The sequence below is a fragment of the Mesocricetus auratus genome, unplaced genomic scaffold (assembly GCF_017639785.1).
Source record: "Mesocricetus auratus isolate SY011 unplaced genomic scaffold, BCM_Maur_2.0 Super-Scaffold_100008, whole genome shotgun sequence".
NCBI lineage: Eukaryota > Metazoa > Chordata > Mammalia > Rodentia > Cricetidae > Mesocricetus > Mesocricetus auratus.
Window position 1 is genome coordinate 87,653,839 of NW_024429192.1, and position 22,407 is coordinate 87,676,245.

The window sequence follows — 22,407 nt, forward strand, 5'->3', positions numbered from 1 at the left end:
AAACAGCAATGTAGCTCAGTCTGAAAGAGATATGGGATGTCTTATTGAACAAAGGGAAAGAGATATGGGGTGTCTTATTGAACAGCAGGAGGAAAGGGCCCTGTTGGACTCTGTCAAATCCTTATGGTCTGCTGCCATTGCACTTCGCCTGAGGTGAAGGGCCCAGTCACCCTTGGATGGCGGAGGCCCTGATGATAGTGACATTCTTGACTGTCAGTCATCTTTTGTATTCTTAGGTTCCCGGCTGTCAAGAAGAAGTTCATGGCAGAGCTGAAGGAGCTGCGGCACAAAGAGCAGAGCCCCTATGTGGTCCAAAGCATCATCAGCCTCATCATGGGGATGAAATTCTTCCGAATTAAGATGTACCCAGTGGAGGACTTCGAGGCGTCCCTCCAGTTTATGCAGGTAAGGTCCCTGAGCCACAGCTGTTTCCCTCACGGGGTTCCTTCCAGGGAAATACTGCAGCTGGAAGGAAAAAAACCTACCGGGCAGCGCCCAGCACCAAAACTGTCAGCATACACATTCAAACTTCTCAGTGCTACAGCATATTGCACATTCAATAGAAACCGTATTCCCCATTATAAAGCGTGTTTACATGGTTGAGGGTTGACCCTAGGGCCTTGCTCACATTACCACTGAACTAACGTTTTTATTGTGTAACTGGGTCTCTCTTGGTTAACGAGGCTGGCACAAACTTGCCACCCTCCTGCCTTGGACTCCCAGTTCACATTTTGTGCTTGAGTCCTTTGCTTGCTGGTACTGTGTAGTCTAGGCATCTTGTGATGCTGAGCCATGATAGTAATGGGATTTTCCAGGTTAGCCACAACCACCAAGGAGACCAAGGACTGTGCTCTGTACTCTGCTGGTGTGGAAAACTGGGGGTTTAAGTTAAAAGGTTCCCTTTACAATATGTTCCACTTAGGTTGAATGTATTGGTATAAAACACCATTATTAAATCAAAGAGTATATATATATTCTCTACCTTCTAAGGTAAGTCACAAAATGCCTTGATACTAAATAATCAAGTTGCCAAAATGTAATTTCATTTTAAAACTTTCAAACCACTTTAGGGTTGGCTACACTTTTCCTTTTCTCCTTCACCCACTGATAAGTATCGCTCTATGATTTTACCACAGCTGATTCTTTAGCAATTTAGTCAGCAGCGCTGTTCTGGCCATAGTGGTGTTCACAAGCACAAAGACTTTGATGAAGGAAGAAATCTGTCTTCTCTGTACTATGAATGGGGTCTTACTTTGGATACACCCCCTAGCTCATCATGGTGTAAGTTTGGATACAACCCCCTAGCTCATCATGGTGTAAGTTTGGATACAACCCCCTAGCTCATCATGGTGTAAGTTTGGATACAACCCCCTAGCTCATCATGGTGTGACTTTGGATAAAGCCTCCTAGCTCATCGTGGTATAAGTCCTAAGAATTTAGCACAGTGCAAGTTCCCACTAAGAGGTGAAGGGAAGCTGCTGTATCTGAAGGGATTTCTCTACTGTTGCTGCCGCATGGTTTGGTGTTGATCTTACTAGAGAGTTGAGATGTTTGAAACAGGAATGCAGGCAGTACCGCATCGAGGCTCCAAAGGCCACAGCCAAGAGCCAATAGCTATGGGTGAGCACATGGGGAAGTTGGGATCCTTCTGCCCCGTGTGTGTGAACAGTTGGGGAAGTTGGGATCCTTCTGCCCCGTGTGTGTGAACAGTTGGAATGCAGTACAGCTAGCCTTCTAGTGCCCAGACACGGCAAAACTTGATCAAGAGGGTACGTTACAAAGAGCAAGCTCGCTGGAAGAAAAGTGCACCTGGTTTTGATTCCTTTTTTGTTTATGTTTTGGGAGACAGGGTTTCTCTGTGTAACAGCCATAGCTGTCCTGGAACTTGCTCTGTAGATCAAGCTGGCCTCAAACTCACAGAGATGGCCTGCTTCTGCCTCCCAAATTCTGGGATTAAAGGCATGCGCCACCACAGCCCGACCAAACCTGGTTTTTATTCTAACACCAGTGGTGCCTGTGTCTTTTCCCCTTTGGTTGTAATCCTACATCATAGTCATTCATGTTTAGCTAGTTTTAAAAGATCAGCAAAGGAAATGAAAAGTGGAAGGTACCCTAACCCTTTAAATTCTGAAAGTGTAGCAGGGTCTCTGGGTAAACAAAGGTTTCCTGGGGGGCAGAGGGATTAAAACATTTGCATACACACTGGGGAGATTAAAAAAGATGTTAATTTGTTGTAAACACAAGTTTTGTAGGTTTGGTAGAAAGTACTCAATGTTTATTACATTCCAATGTCTAACACTAGAGTATCCAGTTGATCCAGGAGGCCCACTCCTCAGCTCATACCCAAGAGAAGTGAAAATACAGTCCACATAAAGGTCTGGACACAAGTGTTCACAGCAGTATTTTTTTTAATAGTAGGTGAAAATTGGAATCAATTTAAATATTTCTGAATTGGTTAATAGATTAAAGAACATGGTATTTCCAGGCAACATGATCATCATTTAGCCTAATGATTGACAGATATCTGCTGCAACACAGATATAACCCTTAAAAACATCATGCTGAATAAAGAAGCTAATGTTAATCCCAAAGATGGGAGGAGGAGGATCACCAAACCAAGTCCTCATGGTCAAATTAATTAAAGCAAGCTTTTTTATTTGTGTACACAGGCTGCCTCTCCTTAGTGTGAGGTTCGAGAGGTCAGCATTGGACATAAGGAATACACGATTTTTATAACTCAGGGGTAGGGGGTTTCCAAGTGGGGGATTTGGTGGACAAAATAGGAGTGGTTACAGGAGCAGACCATAAGTATAACAAGTTAGTCATAAGGAGCTCCTGAAACAAAGACAGGATTACAAGATGGTCATAACAAGGTAGTCATAACAAGAGACAGTTGGTCATGGCAACCTTTTGAAACAAAAGGAGGCTTGCAAGATGGTCATTGCAGCTTTATGAAACAAAGACAGTGCACATATCCATCAGGGTAGTCCCAGCACTCAGCACTCGGGAGGCAGAAGCAGACCGATCTCTGAGTTCGAGGCCAACCTGGTCTACAGAGCAAGTTCCAGGACAGCCAGGGCTACACAGAGAAAGTCTGTCTAGAAACAAAACAAAACAAAACAAAGAAACATACTCACACACAAACAACAACAAAAAGCAGTTCACATATCTACATACCTGAATGCCCAATTGGATATTACTCACCTACCTGTACAGAATATGCAGAAAGGGGGACCAGGATCCTAGAACCCAGAGGCTCCATTCCACATAGTCAGTCTATGTCAGGGACTTCATAGACACAGCTCATTCAACCTGAGGTGAAAGTTGGTACAGTGCTATACTGAAGACCTTAGGAATTCTGTTTGCTAGTACTACTTCTAATGGTTGAAAATGAAGGGTAGGGGCTAGTATTGACATAAATGTGATAATCGAAGCCATAGGAAGTCACCACATTAGGCAGGCTAACCTTCCTCCAGAATGAGTCCCCGGGCAACCAAAAATTCACTCCCTGGTAGGCAGTAGCTTTGCAGGCAAAGAAAGTGGGGAAGCATTCCAGAGACTTCCTTGCATGAAGGGAAGCTGTCCAGACCTGCTTAAGAAATGATGGGAATAATAAACACACATAAAATGTCAGGCCTGCAAGTAAACAGTTTTGTAGGAGGGAGGCTGTTCGAAACTAAACCTGACTGGAGTTTACTTTACTGCCAGCTGCTTCTCTCCTGGAACTCTGTTTTTAGTCTGATCAAGGATCCAGGACCCCATAGAGGGTTAAGGAAACCAAATAAATCTATTGGAAATGAATGAATGAATGAATGAATGAATGAATGACCCAACCAATGACCTGTACGTAAAAGTGAGGCTGTTAGTCCTTTTGGGTGCCTTTTATTTATTTTTTTTTATTTTGGTTTTTACGAGACAGGGTTTCTCTGTATTGTTTCGGAGGCTATCGGTCCAGCCCGGCCTTTTATTTTTTTAAGTAGAATCAGGAAGACAAAAAGAAAACAAGTCTTGGGAAAGTCCGCTGGGGTCATCGTAAACATTTAGACCCTGTATAAGTCCTTGAATACAGTGATTTTTAGACCTCAGAATATGCTGTGTCCATGTACAGGGTAACTGAGTTTATTCAAATGCATTTCTCATGCATGTTCCAATCCCTGTTCCCTTCCTGTGCTCTTTTTTCTGCTTCCCAGGAATGTGCACATTATTTTCTGGAGGTTAAAGACAAAGACATCAAGCACGCCTTGGCTGGGCTCTTTGTAGAAATCCTCGTCCCTGTGGCGGCTGTGAGTTGCATTTTCATTTCTAACAACTTCTTCAACTTGGACGGCATACTTGACAGTGTCTTGAGTGGGGTATTCACACAGGTCTCTGTTGTAGGCTGTCAAAAATGAAGTCAACGTCCCCTGCCTCAGGAACTTTGTGGAGAGCCTCTACGACACGACATTGGAACTGTCCTCGCGGAAAAAGCACTCCTTGGTTAGTAACCATATGAGGAGCCGAGCACTGTCCCAAGTGGAGAGCCTAGAAGTCCTAGGAAGAAACCAACTTGAGAACAAGAAGGACTCCACTCATTAGATCATTGTCTCAGCATCTCAGACTTCAGAACTTGCGTTTAGCACAAACCCATGAATCGCTGTAACATAGGGAATCACTCCACATCACCTCAGATGAACATTCTAGTCCGATGGATTCGGCTGTTTACTTCAGAGATTGGCTAAACTTGAAGTTTTTGTTTGAATTTTTGAGAAGTTTTTTCAGATCTAGAGGCTAAAGTTTATAGCAACAATTTCCCTTCTCCCACCCACGAGAGAGCCTGCACTAGCTAATTCCTATCTTGACACTCAAAATCAAAACTGGACACAGAAGAAAAAGGAGGTGGGGAATAGGCCGTTGACTGCAAGCCAGAGTTTCTGAAGGTTGGGATGCAGTTCTTGGGAAGTCAAGATACAGTTTTTCAAGTTGCTGTGTGATGAATTAAACTCTGGTAACCTGCCAGGGGTGTGCTAGGTGTAATCATGACAGTGTAAGGAAAGTCCATCAGTAAATTGCTGGCCATAGCACTGGTCTATGCTGATCTCCAAAGCTTGGCATCCTAGACTGGGTCTGAGCTGGTACCCAGCAGTTCTACTGGTAGTTGTGACAACTTTGCTCACTTGCCTATACTCTGTGGTCACTGTGACTGAATCCTGGCATTTATTGACTGGTATTAGAGATGCATTCAGTGGGCACAGGAGTTCAAAGCCCTCTAAGTTTACGTGAAGAAGAATAATGCTGGGTTGAAGCATAGAGCAAAAGCTCATCCATTGGCCATTGGTTCTTGCTAGTTCAAGTAAATGGGTGTGTTTCTTTTTAAATCTCCCCTAGCCCTCAAGGTGTGTGCTACCTGGTTAAGCAAAATGATAATGAGCGCGTTCTTTGGCTGACTGCCCGTTAGCGTTGCTGTCTTCTCCAGTTGCTGTGGGAAAGAGGCCCGGTTAGGCAGGAAAAGCACAGTAGCACCTCTGTTTATTCCATCCGGAGCAAATTCCTGCTGTGGTTACATTTGTCTTGGTAGTGTTTACCAGGACCATAACAGCTTTTTCAGGAATGTCCCTGAATTACAGGAAGATGACAGGAGAAAGTAAATATGTATATCTGATGCTAAGACAAGAACCAACAACTAGATGTTTATGAGTGAAAAAGCCAATAACATTTTCAAGCTGAGTGTGCCTTCATGGCTGTTCTAGCTTGCTTCTCTCTTGCTGTAATAAAACACTGACTAAATGCAGCTTAGGGAAAAGAAGCATTTATTCGTCTTACAAGTTATAATCTGTCATGGAGGGAAGTCAGGGCAGAACTGAAGGCAATAACTGAGGCAGAGGTCATGGAGGAACATTGCTTCTGGTTTGCTCCCCATGGCTGGCTTGCTCAACTACTTTTCTTTTTTTTTTTAATTTAAATTAGAAACAAGGTTGTTTCACATGTCAATCCCAGGTCCCTCTCCCTTTCCTTTCCCTCCTCTCATGCCCTCCCACCAACCCCCCATACTCCTCCTTTCCCCAGGGAGGGTGAGGCCCTCCATGGGGGTGTCCATAGTCTGTCATTTCATCCAGGGCAGGGCCTAGACCCTCCCCCAAGAGTCCAGAGTGAGAGTGCATCTCTCATTGTGGGATGGGCACCCAAAGTCCATTTGTATGCCAGGGATAAATACTGATCTACTACCCAAGGCCCAATAGATTGCCTAGGCCTCCTCACTGACACCCACATTCAGGGGGTCTTAATCAGCTACTTTTCTTATACAGCCCAGGACCCATCTACCTAGGGATGGTACTGCCCACAGTGGGCTATGTCCTCCTATTAATTAGCAGGTAATGCCAATGTCCCATAAACATACCACAGGCCCAACTGATGGGGGCAATTCCTCAGTCGAGGTTCCTCTTCCCAGGTGTCTCTATTTTGTGTCAACTTGACATAAAGAACCAGCATGAAGGTTGTGTTATTTCTGTGGTGACTGATAGTACAGTCTGAGATTTGTTTTGCAAGTTCGTAAGTGAAAACTAAGTGAGTGAAACAACAGCTTTCTGTATTATTGTGCACGAAACAAATGTGTGTATGTTCCTAGCCAGAGTTCTAGATGATTCTACCCAGTCATTACCAGGAAGCACCTATGAGTCCTTGTGTTTGTACAGCCTTGCATTTCTTTGGGGCCAGATGGCCACAGGGGAGTTAAGGAAGTTCTGGGTGCCCAGAGTGTATGTTTCCTGGTTTGCTGAACTGTCAGTCATCCTGTGACCTCAGTCTGTTCCTTTCTTCTCAGGCCTTGTACCCCCTGGTGACCTGTCTTCTCTGTGTCAGTCAGAAGCCCCTATTCCTGAACAGGTGGCATGTTTTCCTCAACAACTGCTTGTCCAACCTTAAGGTTAGTATTTGTCAACTCAACCACAAAAACATTTTATTAAAAAACAACAACAACAACAAAAAGCCCTATAAACCTCAATGAACGGCTGTTATTTTTGTTTGTTTGATACAAGAACTTAACTGTGATGCCCAGGCTAACCTCAAAGCCACAGTCCTCCTCTCTCTACCTCCCAAAGTGCTGGGGATTAAAGGTATGAACCACCACACCGAGTTAAGATAAAATTCTTAAAAGAATATATTCATCTGCCTAGAAATAAAAGAAATCTCTGCAGATTTGGGGAAAGTGACTCTGCTTTGGAAAGAATCCCTTTGAAGACAGAATTAAAGCAACCACACAGATCTACATAGGTATATAACCGTGTGTATCTAAGCGCTAGGGAAATGAAATAATGGTTGCGCTTAGCTGACCTAAACAGGTGTAGTTGTTTCAAATGTCCTGTGACATCTGTCCCTTTTGGTCTAGGAAACAAAAGCTCCGTTCTGAGGAAGGATTGCTCTGGCAGAAAGAGTTGCTTCCTGCCAGTCTTATCTGTGAATGTTTGTGTCCTAAGCACCTACTGCTCTCCAGGTGGCAGCACAGGTGTTGGGTGATATGATGGGTGAAGCCGCAGCCCCTGGGACCAAGGAGTCTCTAGTTAATACAATTATAATAATTAGCTTTCAAATTGGTTTTGAATCAAATAGAAACATGCTTTCAATTTTAGTGGCCAACTGACCCAGGACAAGTAGACGGGAACCCTCTGTGATGTAAGAGTAAACACTCCTGGTGCGGTCATGCGTGCCAATAATCCAAGCACCGGAGAAGCTGGGCAGGAGGATCACAAAGTTGAGGCTAGCCTACACTACATATAGCAAGACCATGTTTCAAAAAGATGAAAACTAGGGGGTTCGAAAGATGGTTCCTCCGTTAAGAGTGTTGTTTGCTCTTGCAGAGGACCCAGGTTCAGTTCCCAGCACCCACATGATGACTCAAAACCATCTGCAACTCCAGTTCCAGGGGATCTAGCGCCCTCTTCTGGCCTCTGTGGATGACAGATGCACAAGTAGTGCGCAGATGTACAAGCAGGCACATAAACTAGAGTAAATGAATCTAAAATGTTTTTCAAAACAAAACAAAAAAGTACAAATCAAATGACTTCTTCGTAGTCATTCTCACCTGCGTCCAAAGCTGTGGCTCAGCTTCCTTCTCTGGTCTAACGTTTGCTACTTTCATTTAAAAAAAAAAAAAACTAAAAATTCTTGCATGTGTTTATGCATGTTGCCTTGTTTTGTGGTTTCTTTTTCTAAGACCCTTTAATTTGGAGACGTACTTAGAATTAATTATGTTATTTTTGTCATTTACCATAATTATATAATAATCTACATGAACTTGATTTCAGTACTGACTATGTCCTGGCTCTGAGAGCTGATTGTGAAATCCAAGATCGTAATCATTTCATTTCCTCCAAGTTGGCAGTGACATCTAATAGCAGTGGGTAGAGAACGAGGCTTCCAAGGGCTACACAAGCTGAATGCCTTCCAGGGTCATGAGCGGTTGGCTACCCAGTGGCCACTCTTGGGCGTTCATCTGTCTGCACCTCCTAAAAGCCACCCAGTGCAGCGCCGCTTTCCCTATGTGGTCTGCTCTTGCAGTTCCTAATTCCAGTACTTTAATTGCATCTTTTTCAGATAGGACATGGTCATTTTGTTCCAAACTGCACTAGCGAGTTTTGATCAACATAACACAAATTAGAGTCGCCTGGAAAAAGGGATCCTCAGTTGAGCTGCCTCCATCAGATTGGCCTGTGGACAAATGTGTGGGGCATTGTCTTAATTAATGGAGGATTAACTGATGGGGCGATGCCACCCCTGGGCTGGTGGTCCTGGGTTCTACAGGAAAGCAGGCTGAGCAAGTCATGAGGACCAACCTAGTGAACAGTGTAAACTGATTTTCCTTTGGGCCACCAGCTCACAAAAACAAAACAAAACAAAAAAAAAACACATGGAGATTTATGATGATTAATTATGACAGCTCACCCTTAGTTTAGGCTTTTTCCTAACTAGTTCTTACAACTTAAATTAAGCCCTATTTTTAATCTACGTTCTTTTACATAGCTCAGTTACTTTCACCCAGCACCACCCATCCTGCTTCCTTTCTGTCTCCTGGCATTTCTTATGCATCTAGATTCTCCTCCTCTTCTTCTCTCTCCCCAGAATCCTGCCTATACCTCCTGCCTAGCTACTGGCCATCAGCTTTTTATTACACCGATCATGACAATACATTATCACACAGTGTACAAATATCCCACAGCATCCCTCCTGGCCTCTGCGTCAGTTTCTGGTCCCTGCCTTGGCTGTTGATGAACTATAAGTTATAGGCCAAAAACATTTTCCTTCTCCAGATTGTTTTCAGTCCATGTTTTACCAGAGAACAGAAAAGAACTAGGATTTTTTTTAATGATGAAGAATGCTTGTAACACAGCTTTCTGAATCTATTTAATGCATCTGGGGTTAAAGTTAAAATCTTTTGTACAGTGATTTATTGCTGTGGCCAAAAGAGTCATGTTGGCGGGTGGTCCAAGTTGTTTTTGAAACAGCAGAGCAGCTTGCTTTGAAAATTATTTCAAAATTATAATATTCTTTAGAACTCCCGTCAAAGCCCGCAGAAAAACTAAGGGTCATAAACCTCCCCGGAAGGACGTGAGTGTAGACTCAGTGTTTCCCTACACAGGTATTGCACCCATTAGAAGGTCCTAAAACATGAAGTGGGAAGATTGGGAGGAGCCTGTGGGATCAATGCTACGTTCCAAACTCCAGTTCCAACATCAGGGTTTGTACCATGCCCATTGTTGGCATGAAATGCTAGGAGTAGGCTGCATCGGGAAAGAGTCCTGTGTTAATGTGGGCACCGAACAGATTCCATCTATAAAGAGCTTAGTGTTGCATTTTGTAGATGTCTTGCACTCCAGGAAACATAGAAGAGCTACTTGTTAGCTAAGATAAAGGCAAGGAGGAGGCTAGCTCTATGGCTCAGTGGTTAAGAACACTTGCTGCAGCAGGTAGCTCATAACCACCTATAACTCAAGCTCAAGGGGATCTGTCGCCCTCTTCTAGCCTCTATGGGCACCTACCCACATGCACACTTAAAAATAAGGATCTTTAAAATAAATATGTGCAGGGAAATCCTGGTATGATAATGGGTACTTGTGATTCCAGCTTTTGGAAGACTGTGTCAGGAGAATTGCAATCTTTCCACACCCCCACCTTTATCATGTCTTCTTTCATTTATGAATTTAGGAAAGGATCTTGTTATATATCCATCCTGGGCTAAATACAATCTTCAAACCAGCCTGAGATATATAACGATACCCTGTCTCTAAATTCTCAAATAAATGTGAGGCTATCTTTTTGGGTAGTAAAGTGTTAGAATCACTGTCCCAAGGGCAAAAGATATTCAAAAATGCTTGTTGAATTTCAAGCAGAACAAAGATATATCATTTATGTTTAGATCTGAACACAGTGGGGATTTGAATGAGACTGCTCCTAATGTCATATATATTTATGTCATAATATATAGACACACTCTAACCCCCATCGTATGCACGCCATAGAGAGGAAACGCCTGAAGTAAACCACATGACTTCAAAAGCAAGCTTTGCCTTGAATAGCTTCAGGATTTTATACTTTCTGTTACACCATCCTATTACAAAAGGAACCAAAGCCTTTCGCATGTACCCCTTTCACTATCTTTCCCCGACTTCCTTCTCTGTCCCCCTGAGGCTTCAGAGTAAGGGGCCCAGTGCTTGCATCCTCCGTGTTAGCCTGGTAGCTTCCTCTGGTGTGTTCTGCGGACCTGAGCTGGCTCATTATGACTTGTGTGAAGCAGAGGGACAGTCACAGTCTCAAAGTAAACCCATTTAATGGCAGCACCTGAGTCTGCGCTCAGCGTGACACTGAGAGGATCGGCCGCCTTGGGAGTGTATACTTGAAGTCTTCGCTATTTATATTTAGTTAACGTACTTACACATGTTTATCAAGTGCCACTGTGGAGTGACTGGGAACTTTCCTTGTCTTTGAGACATCAACACCTCTCAGGGACTCTTGGTCAGAGGTTTTCGTCTATTGCATTTTATGTCAGAATCTGGACGCACTGAGCTGTGTACAAGTGCTGTCCACCTTCATGTCTGTCATACAACACCTAACCAGACAGAAGGACACACGCTTGGAAAAGTTGGTGGTGTTTTTAAAAGGTAACATCCACGAACTGATGATGCCTGTATACTAATTTCTTAGCCTCCAAACTGTGTATCTGGGATCATTTCAAATTCTCTTTTCTTGAACAATAGATACTTTTTAAAGGAATGAAAAAAAACCTTGGAGGTCAAGAAATTCCCTTACTGAGATGGCCCAGTGCTTAGGAGCACTGACCGATCTTCCAGAGGACCAAGGTCTGGTTCCCAGCCCCCTCCTGGTGGCTCTCAACCATCTCCAACTCCACCTTCCTTCAAGAAATCCAACTCCCTTATCTGGCCTCTGCAAGCACTTCACACATGTGGTACACATGCATACATTTAGGCAAACACTCATACACATAATTTTTAAAAAGAAATTTAAGGAATTCCGGTTTATGATTAGTAGTCACAGATCTCATCAACTTCATATCTATGAAGAGCTGGGTAACCGGTAGAAGCTGTATATACATTGTCATGAGGTCATGACAGTGCGCTGAGCCACACTGAGCACTGCCAGTGCTTTCATAGATAGTGTTTGTGTTTTCTGAAATCTTTGCATAGGTCTTCAATTAGGCACTTTCAAGTTGGAAAAACCAGAATATCTAATAAGAAACAGTTCTCAAGCTGGAGAGATGGTTCAGTGGTTAAGAGGACTGACTGCTCTTCCAGAGGTCCTGAGTTCAATTCCAAGCAACCACATAGTGGCTCACAACCATCTATAATGAAATCTGATGCCCTCTCCTGGCAGTCAGCTGTATATTCCAGCAGAACACTGAAAATAATGATAATAATAGTAACAACAACAATAATAATAATAATAGAAGCAGTTTTCCATCTGTGTCAGTCACCACTGTGCTTAGATGACAACACCTCCCCCTGGTCAGTGTCTGCAGGTGCAGCCCAGAAGTCTGCAAGTTCGTAAGCAGCCAGGTGACTTCATGCAAAGAGTCAGCCGATAGGCCAGGGGAAGCATCGGTCAGTAGCAGAGGCTGTACCACTGGTGAGTCCAGCCGCCCCTGTTTATCCACATCGATCCCAAAAAAGCTTTAAGTGAATTCAAAGCAAAATGTGAAGAAGGTGAACATGTCACTAGCTTGGCTGCCATGTCGCTGAAGAGTGCCAAGGTGACGTATTGGTTCTAACAGAGATTTGCACTAAAGCCCACTGGTTTCCTAAATGATTTTCTCAGCAAGCCTCAGAGTCATTCTAAATCCATCCATGTTCATTAGTGGCTAATTAATAGAGACAGATTCTAAAGAGGGGAATGGTCTTTGACTTAGAAGCTGAAGTCCTTGGCACTGAAATTAGTGGTACAAGAATATGCCAATAGTGACGTCATCCTGAACATATATGTTGAATACGTAAAAGAATATAAAGACAGGTGAGGAGGTGATGCCGTCTTCACGTAGAACAACACACTGGGTCACAGCAGGGCATCTGTGTAGCCCCTGTGTTATTTTAGGCTGCCTTAGAAATAAATGTGCATGCTGTGACTGACTATACCGGGGCTAGACTGCCTAGGTCAGATTCTGGCTCCATCCTTAATTGGCTGTTTGGCCTTATGTTTGCCTTGACTTCCTCATCTGTAAAATGAGAACCATTTGTCTACTCTGTATATGTTTGTGAAAATCTGAGTTACTAGTTATCAACAGCATTGTGAGTCAGCATTCCACCACCTAGCACGATGCCTGAGGTAATCCATGGATAAGGGGAAAACATTTGCTTTTGGCTCATAGTTATGGAGAGTCATGTCAAGGTGGCCCTTTGCAGTGAGTTTGTGGTAAACAGCACATCTGCATGTGACAGGGAAAAATGGCTCTCCTCGTGGCCAAGGAGATAAACAAGGACTCAGTTCCCACAATCCTCTTTGAGGATGCAAGCCCAGTGAGCTACAGATCACCCACTAACCCTCTGCCTCCCAACATCTCCACCTCCCAATTACTGCAGAGGGCACGAAACCTTAAACACTTGAGTTTGGTGGGGGAACTTAACCATAACAAATTGATGGCTTACCAAGTAACATGCAACATGCAACTCATGCATTCCTGCTTCTGGGACAATGGTTCTCACTAGAGCAGAAGTCCCAGATGTCCCTTGCTAGCGATCTGTCCCTTGAAGGCGGAGCAATTTGTTAGTGTCTCTCAGATTATGTCATGTTAGTATCAAAGAGCTTTGGGCATGCAAAATGTGTTTAAATGCATGAGACTTCGTATCACCATGGTCCCTCGAGGACCAGTCCTCACACATCACTACACGCGTCTTTCTGTGCCCAGTTAGTTGCACCACTACTATTTGCTTTGGGGTTTGACACATAGTTAATTGGCTGGACACTGGTCACTGGGGATGTAAAGATAAACAAACAAAATTGCCTAGAGCTCACAATCTAACAGGAAATGTGCAAAGACCAGAAAACCATTAGGAGAAGCAACAGGCAGTCTCTCCAGGGCCCATGGGAGGAATGGAAAAGGTGGGTCATATAGTAATAAGGATGTCATCTGAGGCTTGCTGCCCAATCAGGATTTTCCTAGTAGTGTTTGCATCTAAGCATTTAGGGGATTGCAGAAGGATGCTATAATATATGAAGGGTACCTCACCATGAGGTAGGGGCAAAGGTGGTCCTCACCAGGCATGTCCAAAATACCCCTCAAGTACCAAGTTCTGAATCTGGATTATCCAGTGGGCTGCCATAAGTCTTTGGGGGTCTTTAAAAACAAACATGATTTTTTTAAATTTCTTGTGTTTTAAGGGTGTCATTTAACTGTGCAAAGAATAGAAAGGAGCTAAGGAACCAGATGAGCAGCCAGATGCAGCCACCCTGATAATATTCTGAAATAGTCAATTATTACTACCTTATCCATTGGCAGAACAAGTACAAATTTAAGTCAACCACGTTGCTGTTCACTCTTTAGGAACAGAGAAATAGCAAGCATAATCTTTTTGTTGTTGTTTTTGAGACAAGGTCTTGTGTAGCCCACACTAGCTAGAGCCTCTATCTCCTAGTGCTCTGATTATGAGTATGCCACATCATGCCCAGCTTGATGCAGTGCCAACTATTGAACCCGGGGCTTTGTACATGCTACTCAAGCATTCCACAAGCTGAGTTATATCTGCAGCCCAAGCATGGTCTTATAAATTGAAGAACATTGGTGAAAATCAGCTTCACCAAAGAGTAGGAGACAGAAGGTCAAAGAGACTGCTGAAAAGTTGAGGGACTGAAGAGATGGCTCAGAAGTTAAGAGCACTGGTTGTTCTTACAAAAGACCCAGGTTGAGTTCCCAGCACCCACATGGCGGCTCACAACCATCTGTAACTGCAGCTTTGGGGATGTGATGCCTTCTTCTGGCTTCTGCAGGTACTGCACATATGTGGTACATACAGGAAAACTTTTATACACAGAGAACAAACTTAAACCTTTTTCTAAGTTGAAATTAAACCAGAAGGTATTGAGAAAAGGCACTGGAACTATGGCTTCCAGTCCACAGTCAGGTGAAGATGATGCCAGCTCTCATGATGCACAGTTTGAGCTCTGGTACATGAGAGAATTTCGTATGAGATACCATGCACTACACGTGCTAAGAAAGGAACTTGGTAAGGGAAAAGATGGTTCCACTGGGATAGACACAGTTGCTTATGCGGATTAAAGTGCATATAGCATCATTAAAGGAGAGGAAAATTTACATGTAGTATTATTAGTTTCAACTCCACTCAACGAATCATTATACAAATCAGATCATTAGCAGGCAAAAACCTGTTTTAAGCTTTGTATATAAACAGGCACGCCTCAAAAGCTGGATTTCCCCACCCCTCTCTGAGGTAGACAGGTACATATAACATTTATGTAGAGGGGTATCCCTCTGTCTCCTGGATAATTTCACTTCTACTTTTATTAGTATACACATCCTTGACTTTATGTGACTATATAAAATTTAGGATCACAAATGAGTGAGAACATAAAACCTTTGCCTTTCTGAGACTGACTTACTCCAGGCAGTTTGATTATCTCCAGCTGCACCCATTGGCCTGCAAACATCATAACTTCACTCGTCTTTGTGACTGGAAAGGAATTCTCTCGTGTTTATGTACAACATTTCTCTTGTCCATTTCCCTGTTGCTGGATGCTGCACGGAACACTGATGGGCAAGTGTCTCTGTGTTGGGCCTAGGTCTAGTCCTGGTGCCTAAGTCAGTTAGGACTTGGAGTCCTCTGGATGCATACACCAGAGTGGCATAGCTGGGTCTGATGGCAGAGCTACTTAAAAAGCAGTAGACTGTGGAAGGTAGACACACCAGATATTAAAATGTCTTATGAGACTTTACTAATTAAACTAACATATATTCACATTTGGACAGGCAAATAAAATAATAAATTAAGTAATTAAATAAACTAGGAGCAGTAATAAATTCATACTAATAAACTAATATAATAATTAAATTTATATTAATTCTATTTGTTATTTGTTACAATGATATAATTTTACATATTAATATTTGTTATTAATAATACAAAAGACTAAGAAGATACAAACACAAAATCTCCCCACCCCACCTTAAGACACAGGAGCTATTTTCTCTATATCTAGGTTATACCATGGTGTGTAGTACATGCTGGTCTCAGGAGGCAGTAGAGAATAATCAGATGGAATAGGGATAGAAAAATCAAAATGCTAACAGTATTTAAAAGGACATTAGCTGTCATGGGAACAGCACCCATTCTTCTGTAAATGCTATGCAATTCTACTGGTTGCTTGGCAGTCTCTTCAATTTCCCCTTTTGGCAAAAGACAGAATGAGGACTTCCCATGGCACTCCTTTCTCACCATCATGGTCATAATCCTCGTGGATAATGAACACTGGAAGGCAGATGGTCCAGGAGTCCCTGGTGATGGCATGTGCCTGCCCCCTAAGCAAGCCGCCCTTTCCCAAGCTGTTTAGGAACACCATCCTGCATGAACCACCGTTCGGCAAGTAATCCTACACTTTGGATTCTGTTACAGAATAAAGATCCCAAAATGGCTCGAGTTGCCTTGGAATCTCTCTACAGATTGCTTTGGGTGTACATGATTCGAATCAAATGTGAGAGCAACACAGCAACTCAGAGGTAAGGACAGGCGTGTGCTCTCGGGGAGTCTGTCCCTGGAGTCGGCCTTGGGCCCATATTGCTGAACCACGGCACGGGTGTTCTCCTTCATTGTTGCCTATTCTGGCCCAGCTAAAGCATACTCAGAGCTGACGATTTCTGCAAGACCTGAGGCCTCCGAGCTTCCCCATTGCCTTCGCAGCCTTTTGCCAAAGCATTAGCCTCTACCAGGACTGACCGGGTCTGCTCCTGGAAGGCAATTGTCACTTTGAGGAAGGAAACAGCTATCTATCAGTTTCCAACTGCCTGGGTTAAAGAAAAATGTCTTTATAGAGTAATTATGCTAATGGAAAGGTTTTGGTTCTTTTTTATCCTCTGATGCTAAGATAAGATGAAATGTGTACCGTCTCCCTGACAGCTAGATCTCAGCCAATCTCGCTTGTTTTCTCTTTTTCCCCCCACCCTTATCTTCCAGCCGACTCATAACCATCACCACCACGCTTTTCCCCAAAGGGTCCCGTGGCGTGGTACCCAGGGATATGCCTCTGAACATCTTTGTGAAGATTATCCAGTTCATTGCCCAGGTAATGCACACATTTCTGCCAGTCTTCTTCAGGTGAAACCATAGATTCAACAGGCCACGATGGTCCTTGATGTGACCAGACATCTTAGAAAGGAGCTTTCTTCCCACACAGCTCATCCTTTTGCTTCAAAACAGTCAGATGAGTACATCAAGCAGCTTCAGCATCTAAGAAAGAAACTGAGAGATGGAGTTTAAGTGATTTCATCTGAGATCACATTGCCCACCAGCAAAACCGCCTATAGCACAGATTCAATCCTGGGTCAGTCTCAACACTGACAGAGGAGAGAAAACTTTGGTGATAGACTCTTGGTTATTCCTTCCCACTGTCCCAAGATCTCGACTCTATATTCTACAAGTAAAAAAGAGTCAAAGGTCTGGTACTTGGTAGAAATTAATTAAAAAAAAAAGACAATATAGTGAAATTTGAAGAGTAAATAGTCGTTTCCTAATTCTTTTCTAGGAGGAGAAAGTAAGTCCGTGGGGAGATTAGCATTTATCAGTTTTGTCCTTTGCTCAAAATTATTCCACTTTACACATGGCTTAATTTACTTTAAAAGGAGATTCCAGGAGTATTAAAGCTAATTCGACTATAATTTATTATTCAAACGTAAGAGTTTTAGTTGGGTGAGGGATGGGTGGACTGAACCCAAGACCCCACTCATGCAGGTGTACACTCTTCTACTGGGTCATAGCCAAGTCTGCTGTTTTATTTATTTAATTTTGAAACAGTGCCTCATATTTTAATCCTGACTGGCCTATAACTAGCGCTGTAGACCAGGCTGGCCTCCCGTCTCTGCCTCCCATGTGCTGGGCTTAAGGGCATGTACCACCATACCCTGCTGCCTTTTTTCTTTTGAAAATACTTGATGAGTGCATCCTTTGACACCTGCTTTGACCTGTGTGGCTTACAGAGGCATTGTGAGTCTCCTGTCCCAGCCCAGCCTTTGGCAGGAGCAAACTTTCCACCTCAGACTAAAGAACATCTTCCATGTCGCTTTCTTTATCTGGAAAGCAAGGGTAGGATTCTTGCCCAGTGTTCTGAAGAATATTACATGCTGAGAGGTGTGTAGGTGTTGCTGAAGTGCAGTTGATATTAACATAAAGATAGAAGATTCTGTGAACAGATGATTTGATACATAGCATCTCTAAATCAGGTCCATGAGAGGCTTCTTCAAAACATATCCCTAGAGAACGCATTGCTTGCCCTGCAGATGGAAAATTCCATATGACTTTTCTAAGGGTAGTCACAAGGTATATGTGCTTTGAGTATTCTGGAATACTGTATATAAAATCTACAAACCATATCTTAGTAATTACTAGCTTGCATGACCGGGCTTCACCTTAAATGGTATGTCTTATGTCTTAATTCTTCTCCCGCCTTGGGATTAATTTTTATATATGAGCCAGAGGATGATTTCAAAGTTAAAGAATGAAAGAAAGCAGTCATTGGGTAGTGATATCATTAAAAATGTATTTCTCAGAGGAGTTTCAAATCAACATTTGTGGTACAAGCGGGAAGAATCTGGGCTGTTTTTAGGTCCAGCCATCCAGGTGTTGTATTTTTTTTTTTTTTTTTTGGTATTTGGTTTTGTGCCCCCAGCTGTACTTGCTGAGCTGATTCTATGTGCTACATAAGGGATGCAGCTCCTCGGACAGTTCTGATGCACCTGGTCTTCCTTCAGGGGCTCTCCATGACCCATAAAGCTAGGGGACACCCCAGTCTTTTCAGCAGCCACCTGTTTGCTGCATAGGGGAAAACTTGCATTTTGTGCTAAACTCACCATTCCATGTTTTTATACTGTTTGTTTTCTCCTACTCCCCATCCCCACCAGGAGCGTCTGGACTTTGCAATGAAGGAGATCATTTTTGACTTTCTTTGCGTGGGAAAACCAGCCAAGGCTTTCAGTCTCAACCCAGAGGTATGAACGACTCATCTATGGGAACAGAGCACTTATTCACAGAGCCCGTACCTCTGCTCTGAAAGGCTGGGGGAGGGATGGTGCCTCTCAAGGGTCTTAAGACACAGGAGCTATTTTCTCTGTGCCCCAATTTGGGTGTTGGGTTTTTTTTTCAGAAGTAAAATACGAGGTGAACTGATTCAGGATGACCCAGTGTCCACAAGCTGTAGTCTTCTGTTCTTGTAAAATGGAATCATTCTTGCCTCAAAGAACATGATGACAAAGATTGGCAAGTTTGGTGTTGAGAGTGACGAAACAGATGAGTTAATGCAGGGAATAGTGAGATTGCTGCAACACAGTGATATCACATAACCAGTAAACAAATGCTCTTCTGTGACAACATCCAGCTCATGGGCCAGGCAGTTCTCAGAAATGAGCCCCGGTGGGTGTTGCAAGCATGCGGAGCTCTTGTCTATGCAAATGAATGGCAATTTAGTCTTAAACTTTTAAAAACACCAGCAGCCAATAGAAACATGCCAGCCAAGGTGCCTCCTTACAGCCCTTTCCTGTGCAGTTATGGAAAGAACACTGGACCAAAAGCCAGTAAGCTAGTTTTACCACTCGACTCTTCACGGGCTCAGCTTCTTTTCCTAGCCGTGTGACATATACTTCTGATTCTTGGCTTTTCCTCTAGTAAAATGGACAAAGTACTTTTCTAGCTTCCTTCACAGACAAGTGGTACTGGAACTAACATATCGCAAACTACCAAGGACATTAAGGAGAGAAGGAGAAAGAAAACGAAGCAAGGAAAAGAAATCCCACACTGTAGAGTACATTGAATGTGTCTCTCTATCACCACAGCAATGTCCTGCTACTTCATCTGGGCATTAGGAAAGAGGTCCAGAGCCCAGAGTCCCAGTATAGCTCCTTAGCTGCCCCACATCCCCTGCCCCTTCCCACCATACCCTGAATGCTCTTGGTTGCCACATTTCTGTCAACAGAACAAGAAACTAAACTGTGGGAGTTTCTGTGTTGTGGCTGATGACCTCATAGGCCTCTGGAACAGCGGCTATCACAGTCTGCAGATCAGGAGGAGGTCAAATCCAGGGGCCAGATGGAGACCCAGAGCTGGATAGTAACAGATTTCTCTTGTGGGCAACATTCTCAACATCTTTTTCATTTCTCAGGAGTTACAAATCGACTATTTTAACAATCCTCAGAATTACTGGGTTACTTGTCCTAGACAGGGTTTCCATGGCTACAGTGAAGCACTGTGGCCAAAAACAAGCTGGGGAGGAAAGTGTTTATCTGCCTTAAGCCTCCCCATCACGGTCATCATTGAAGGAAGCTGGGACAGGAACTCAAGCTGGCCAGGAACCTGCAGGCAGGAGCTGATGCAGAGGTCATGGAGCAGTGCTGCTCAGTGGCTTGTTTTCCATAGCTTTCTCAGCCTGCTTTCTTATAGAACCCAGGACCACCAGAACAATGATGGCCCCGCCCACAATGAGCTAGACCCTCCCACATCAATCACCAACTAAGAAAATGACTACAGGCAGATCTTATGAAGGCTCCCTCTTTTCAGTGACTCTAGCTTGTGTTAAGTTGACATAAACCCAGCCAGCATACTTGTCTAAAGTGAGTATCTCTGATGTTACTTCCATGCTGGAGACAGTAACACTCATCTGTCATCTCAGTCCTTGGCTTGCCTAACACGACCCTGTCCCAGACAAGTAAAGCATTACCACTGTTCTCACCACATTGGGTCTATATACAAACTCTTCATCCAGCCAATGGTTTGTCGGCTGACCTGTTTGTGAAGAGCAACTGGGATGGTGGTTTAAACAGAGAACCCAATAGGAAAAAAAGATTTGAGTCTTCCATGTCTCTTTATTTTTATTACAGTTTGTGTGTGTGTGTGTGTGTGTGTGTGTGTGTGTGTGTGCATGTTTGTGTCGTGGTGTGAGTGTGGAGGTCAAACGATAACTTAGGGGAATCAAAGCCTGGCCCCACGGTGACACAACAAGTCCACACCTACTTCAATAAGGCCACACCTCCTAATAGTGCCACTCCCTTTGGGGACCATTTTCTTTCAGACCTCCACAGTACCTTTTCCCCCTGAATCCATCTTGCCAGCTCTCTGCCATGTCTCTTCCTCTTGTAGGGCCATAGAAGAATTTGCCCATTACTAGTTGACAGTTATAAGCCCAACAGGTCACACATAACTGGCACATCCAGCATGTCTGCAGGGAAGGACCTGACTGAGGCACGGAGGTAATGAAAAGACAAGCAGAGGCATACAGGACAGAAAGCTGGAATGTGGGTGGTCTAGGCTCCTTGCTAATGAAGTCGCAGCACTCTGGAATATATATTATATAGAGTTGAATAGCAAGGGGGTGATAGCATGCATACAGTAATACAATACAATAATAGCATGCAGCTGATTGAAGGAAACAGGGTTACTGTTTTTAGATAAACAAGGAGATAGCTGGATCAAGAGGAGAGGTTTAGCTAACCTTCAGGAGGAGCAGCCTCTGTAGGGGAGGAGTCTTCAGGTCACAAACACCTACTGAGGAGAAAACTATAGTAGACTTGTTCTGAACATGCTGTCAATACTCACACTCAGCCAGCTAAGGAGGTCTTACCATTTCCCTCTGATCCTCACCCCAGGCATTCCTCTATGGGTCTGAGGCTCTGGGGGCTTTGATATGGCCAGCTCATGTCAAGCCGCACATTTGGTCAGGATTTCACTCACTCGGGCTTTCTTTGTCTCCTGCACATGATTTCCGTCAGACAGAGGCACTCAGTGGTCAGGGAAACCGAAGTTACCCAGTGGATGAAAATGCTGCTGCTGGTACAGTTTCTCAGAGAACAAACCCAGACTGGCCCTTTGGGGGTTGCTTATTTGTTTATTGTTTTGTTACACAGGGCCTCACACTGGCCTTGAACTTGTTATATTGCTGAGCATGGGTATAAGCTCTTGATTATCCTATCCCAGCCTCTAAGTGCAGGAACCACAGGCAAACACTGTCATCCCAGGCTCCATGCTGGACCTGAAATGGTGTTTTTGGAATCAGCTTGTGCAACAAGGCTCAGAGACCTACAGGGTAATTGCAATACCATGTGTGTCAAGCACAACTCAACAGTTAGGTAGTTTCTAGGTAATTGTCTTACTTGGTTTGGGCCTGGAATGTGTTCTGCATATATGTACCATCCTCATGAGAAGTGGCCTGTCTGTGAGATGCACTTCTAGGCTGCCAGTTTCTCTCACTTTTGACCTGATCTAAAAGAACATGGAAGTCCTATTCAATGCTGGAGGCAAGAAAAGAAGAAATAAAGTGCTGATGGACCAGAAATGAAACTATGAAAAGTGTTTTTATTGATGGGCAAGTATTGTAGAAAATTGCAAAGAAGCTGTGCATGGCAGGACACCCCTGTAATGCCCCAGCATTTGAGAGATGGAAGCATGAAGATCAGGAGTGTACACAGGGAGTTACACAGGGAGTTCAAGGCCAGCCTTGGCAACATCAGACCCTGTAACAAGAAAAACAATCTTAACACAAATAAAGATGTCACTTATTAAAAAAAAGAAGAAAAATATCAAATGATTTGGAGCTGATGCATGACTTTAGGAAGTTTGCAGGATACAAGATAAGTAAGTAATGCGGTCTACTAATGAATAATCAAATTAAATTCACAGTATCAATGCAAAACAAAGTAACTGGCAATGTAGCAGACAAAATATG

The 22,407-nt window shown here is 43.5% G+C and overlaps 1 protein-coding gene across 8 annotated transcripts in view; it reads left to right on the forward strand.

Moving 5' to 3' along the window:
- Fry (FRY microtubule binding protein) overlaps positions 1-22,407 on the forward strand; it is a 380,830-nt gene that overhangs the window by 234,530 nt on the left and 123,893 nt on the right. For all 8 annotated transcript variants that reach the window (XM_040751422.1, XM_040751416.1, XM_040751415.1 and 5 more), the window contains 7 exons: positions 237-405; positions 4,191-4,283; positions 4,378-4,476; positions 6,797-6,898; positions 16,101-16,204; positions 16,659-16,767; positions 18,599-18,685. In XM_040751422.1, the coding sequence (XP_040607356.1) occupies positions 237-405; positions 4,191-4,283; positions 4,378-4,476; positions 6,797-6,898; positions 16,101-16,204; positions 16,659-16,767; positions 18,599-18,685 (763 nt within the window). The remainder of the gene's footprint in view (positions 1-236; positions 406-4,190; positions 4,284-4,377; positions 4,477-6,796; positions 6,899-16,100; positions 16,205-16,658; positions 16,768-18,598; positions 18,686-22,407) is intronic.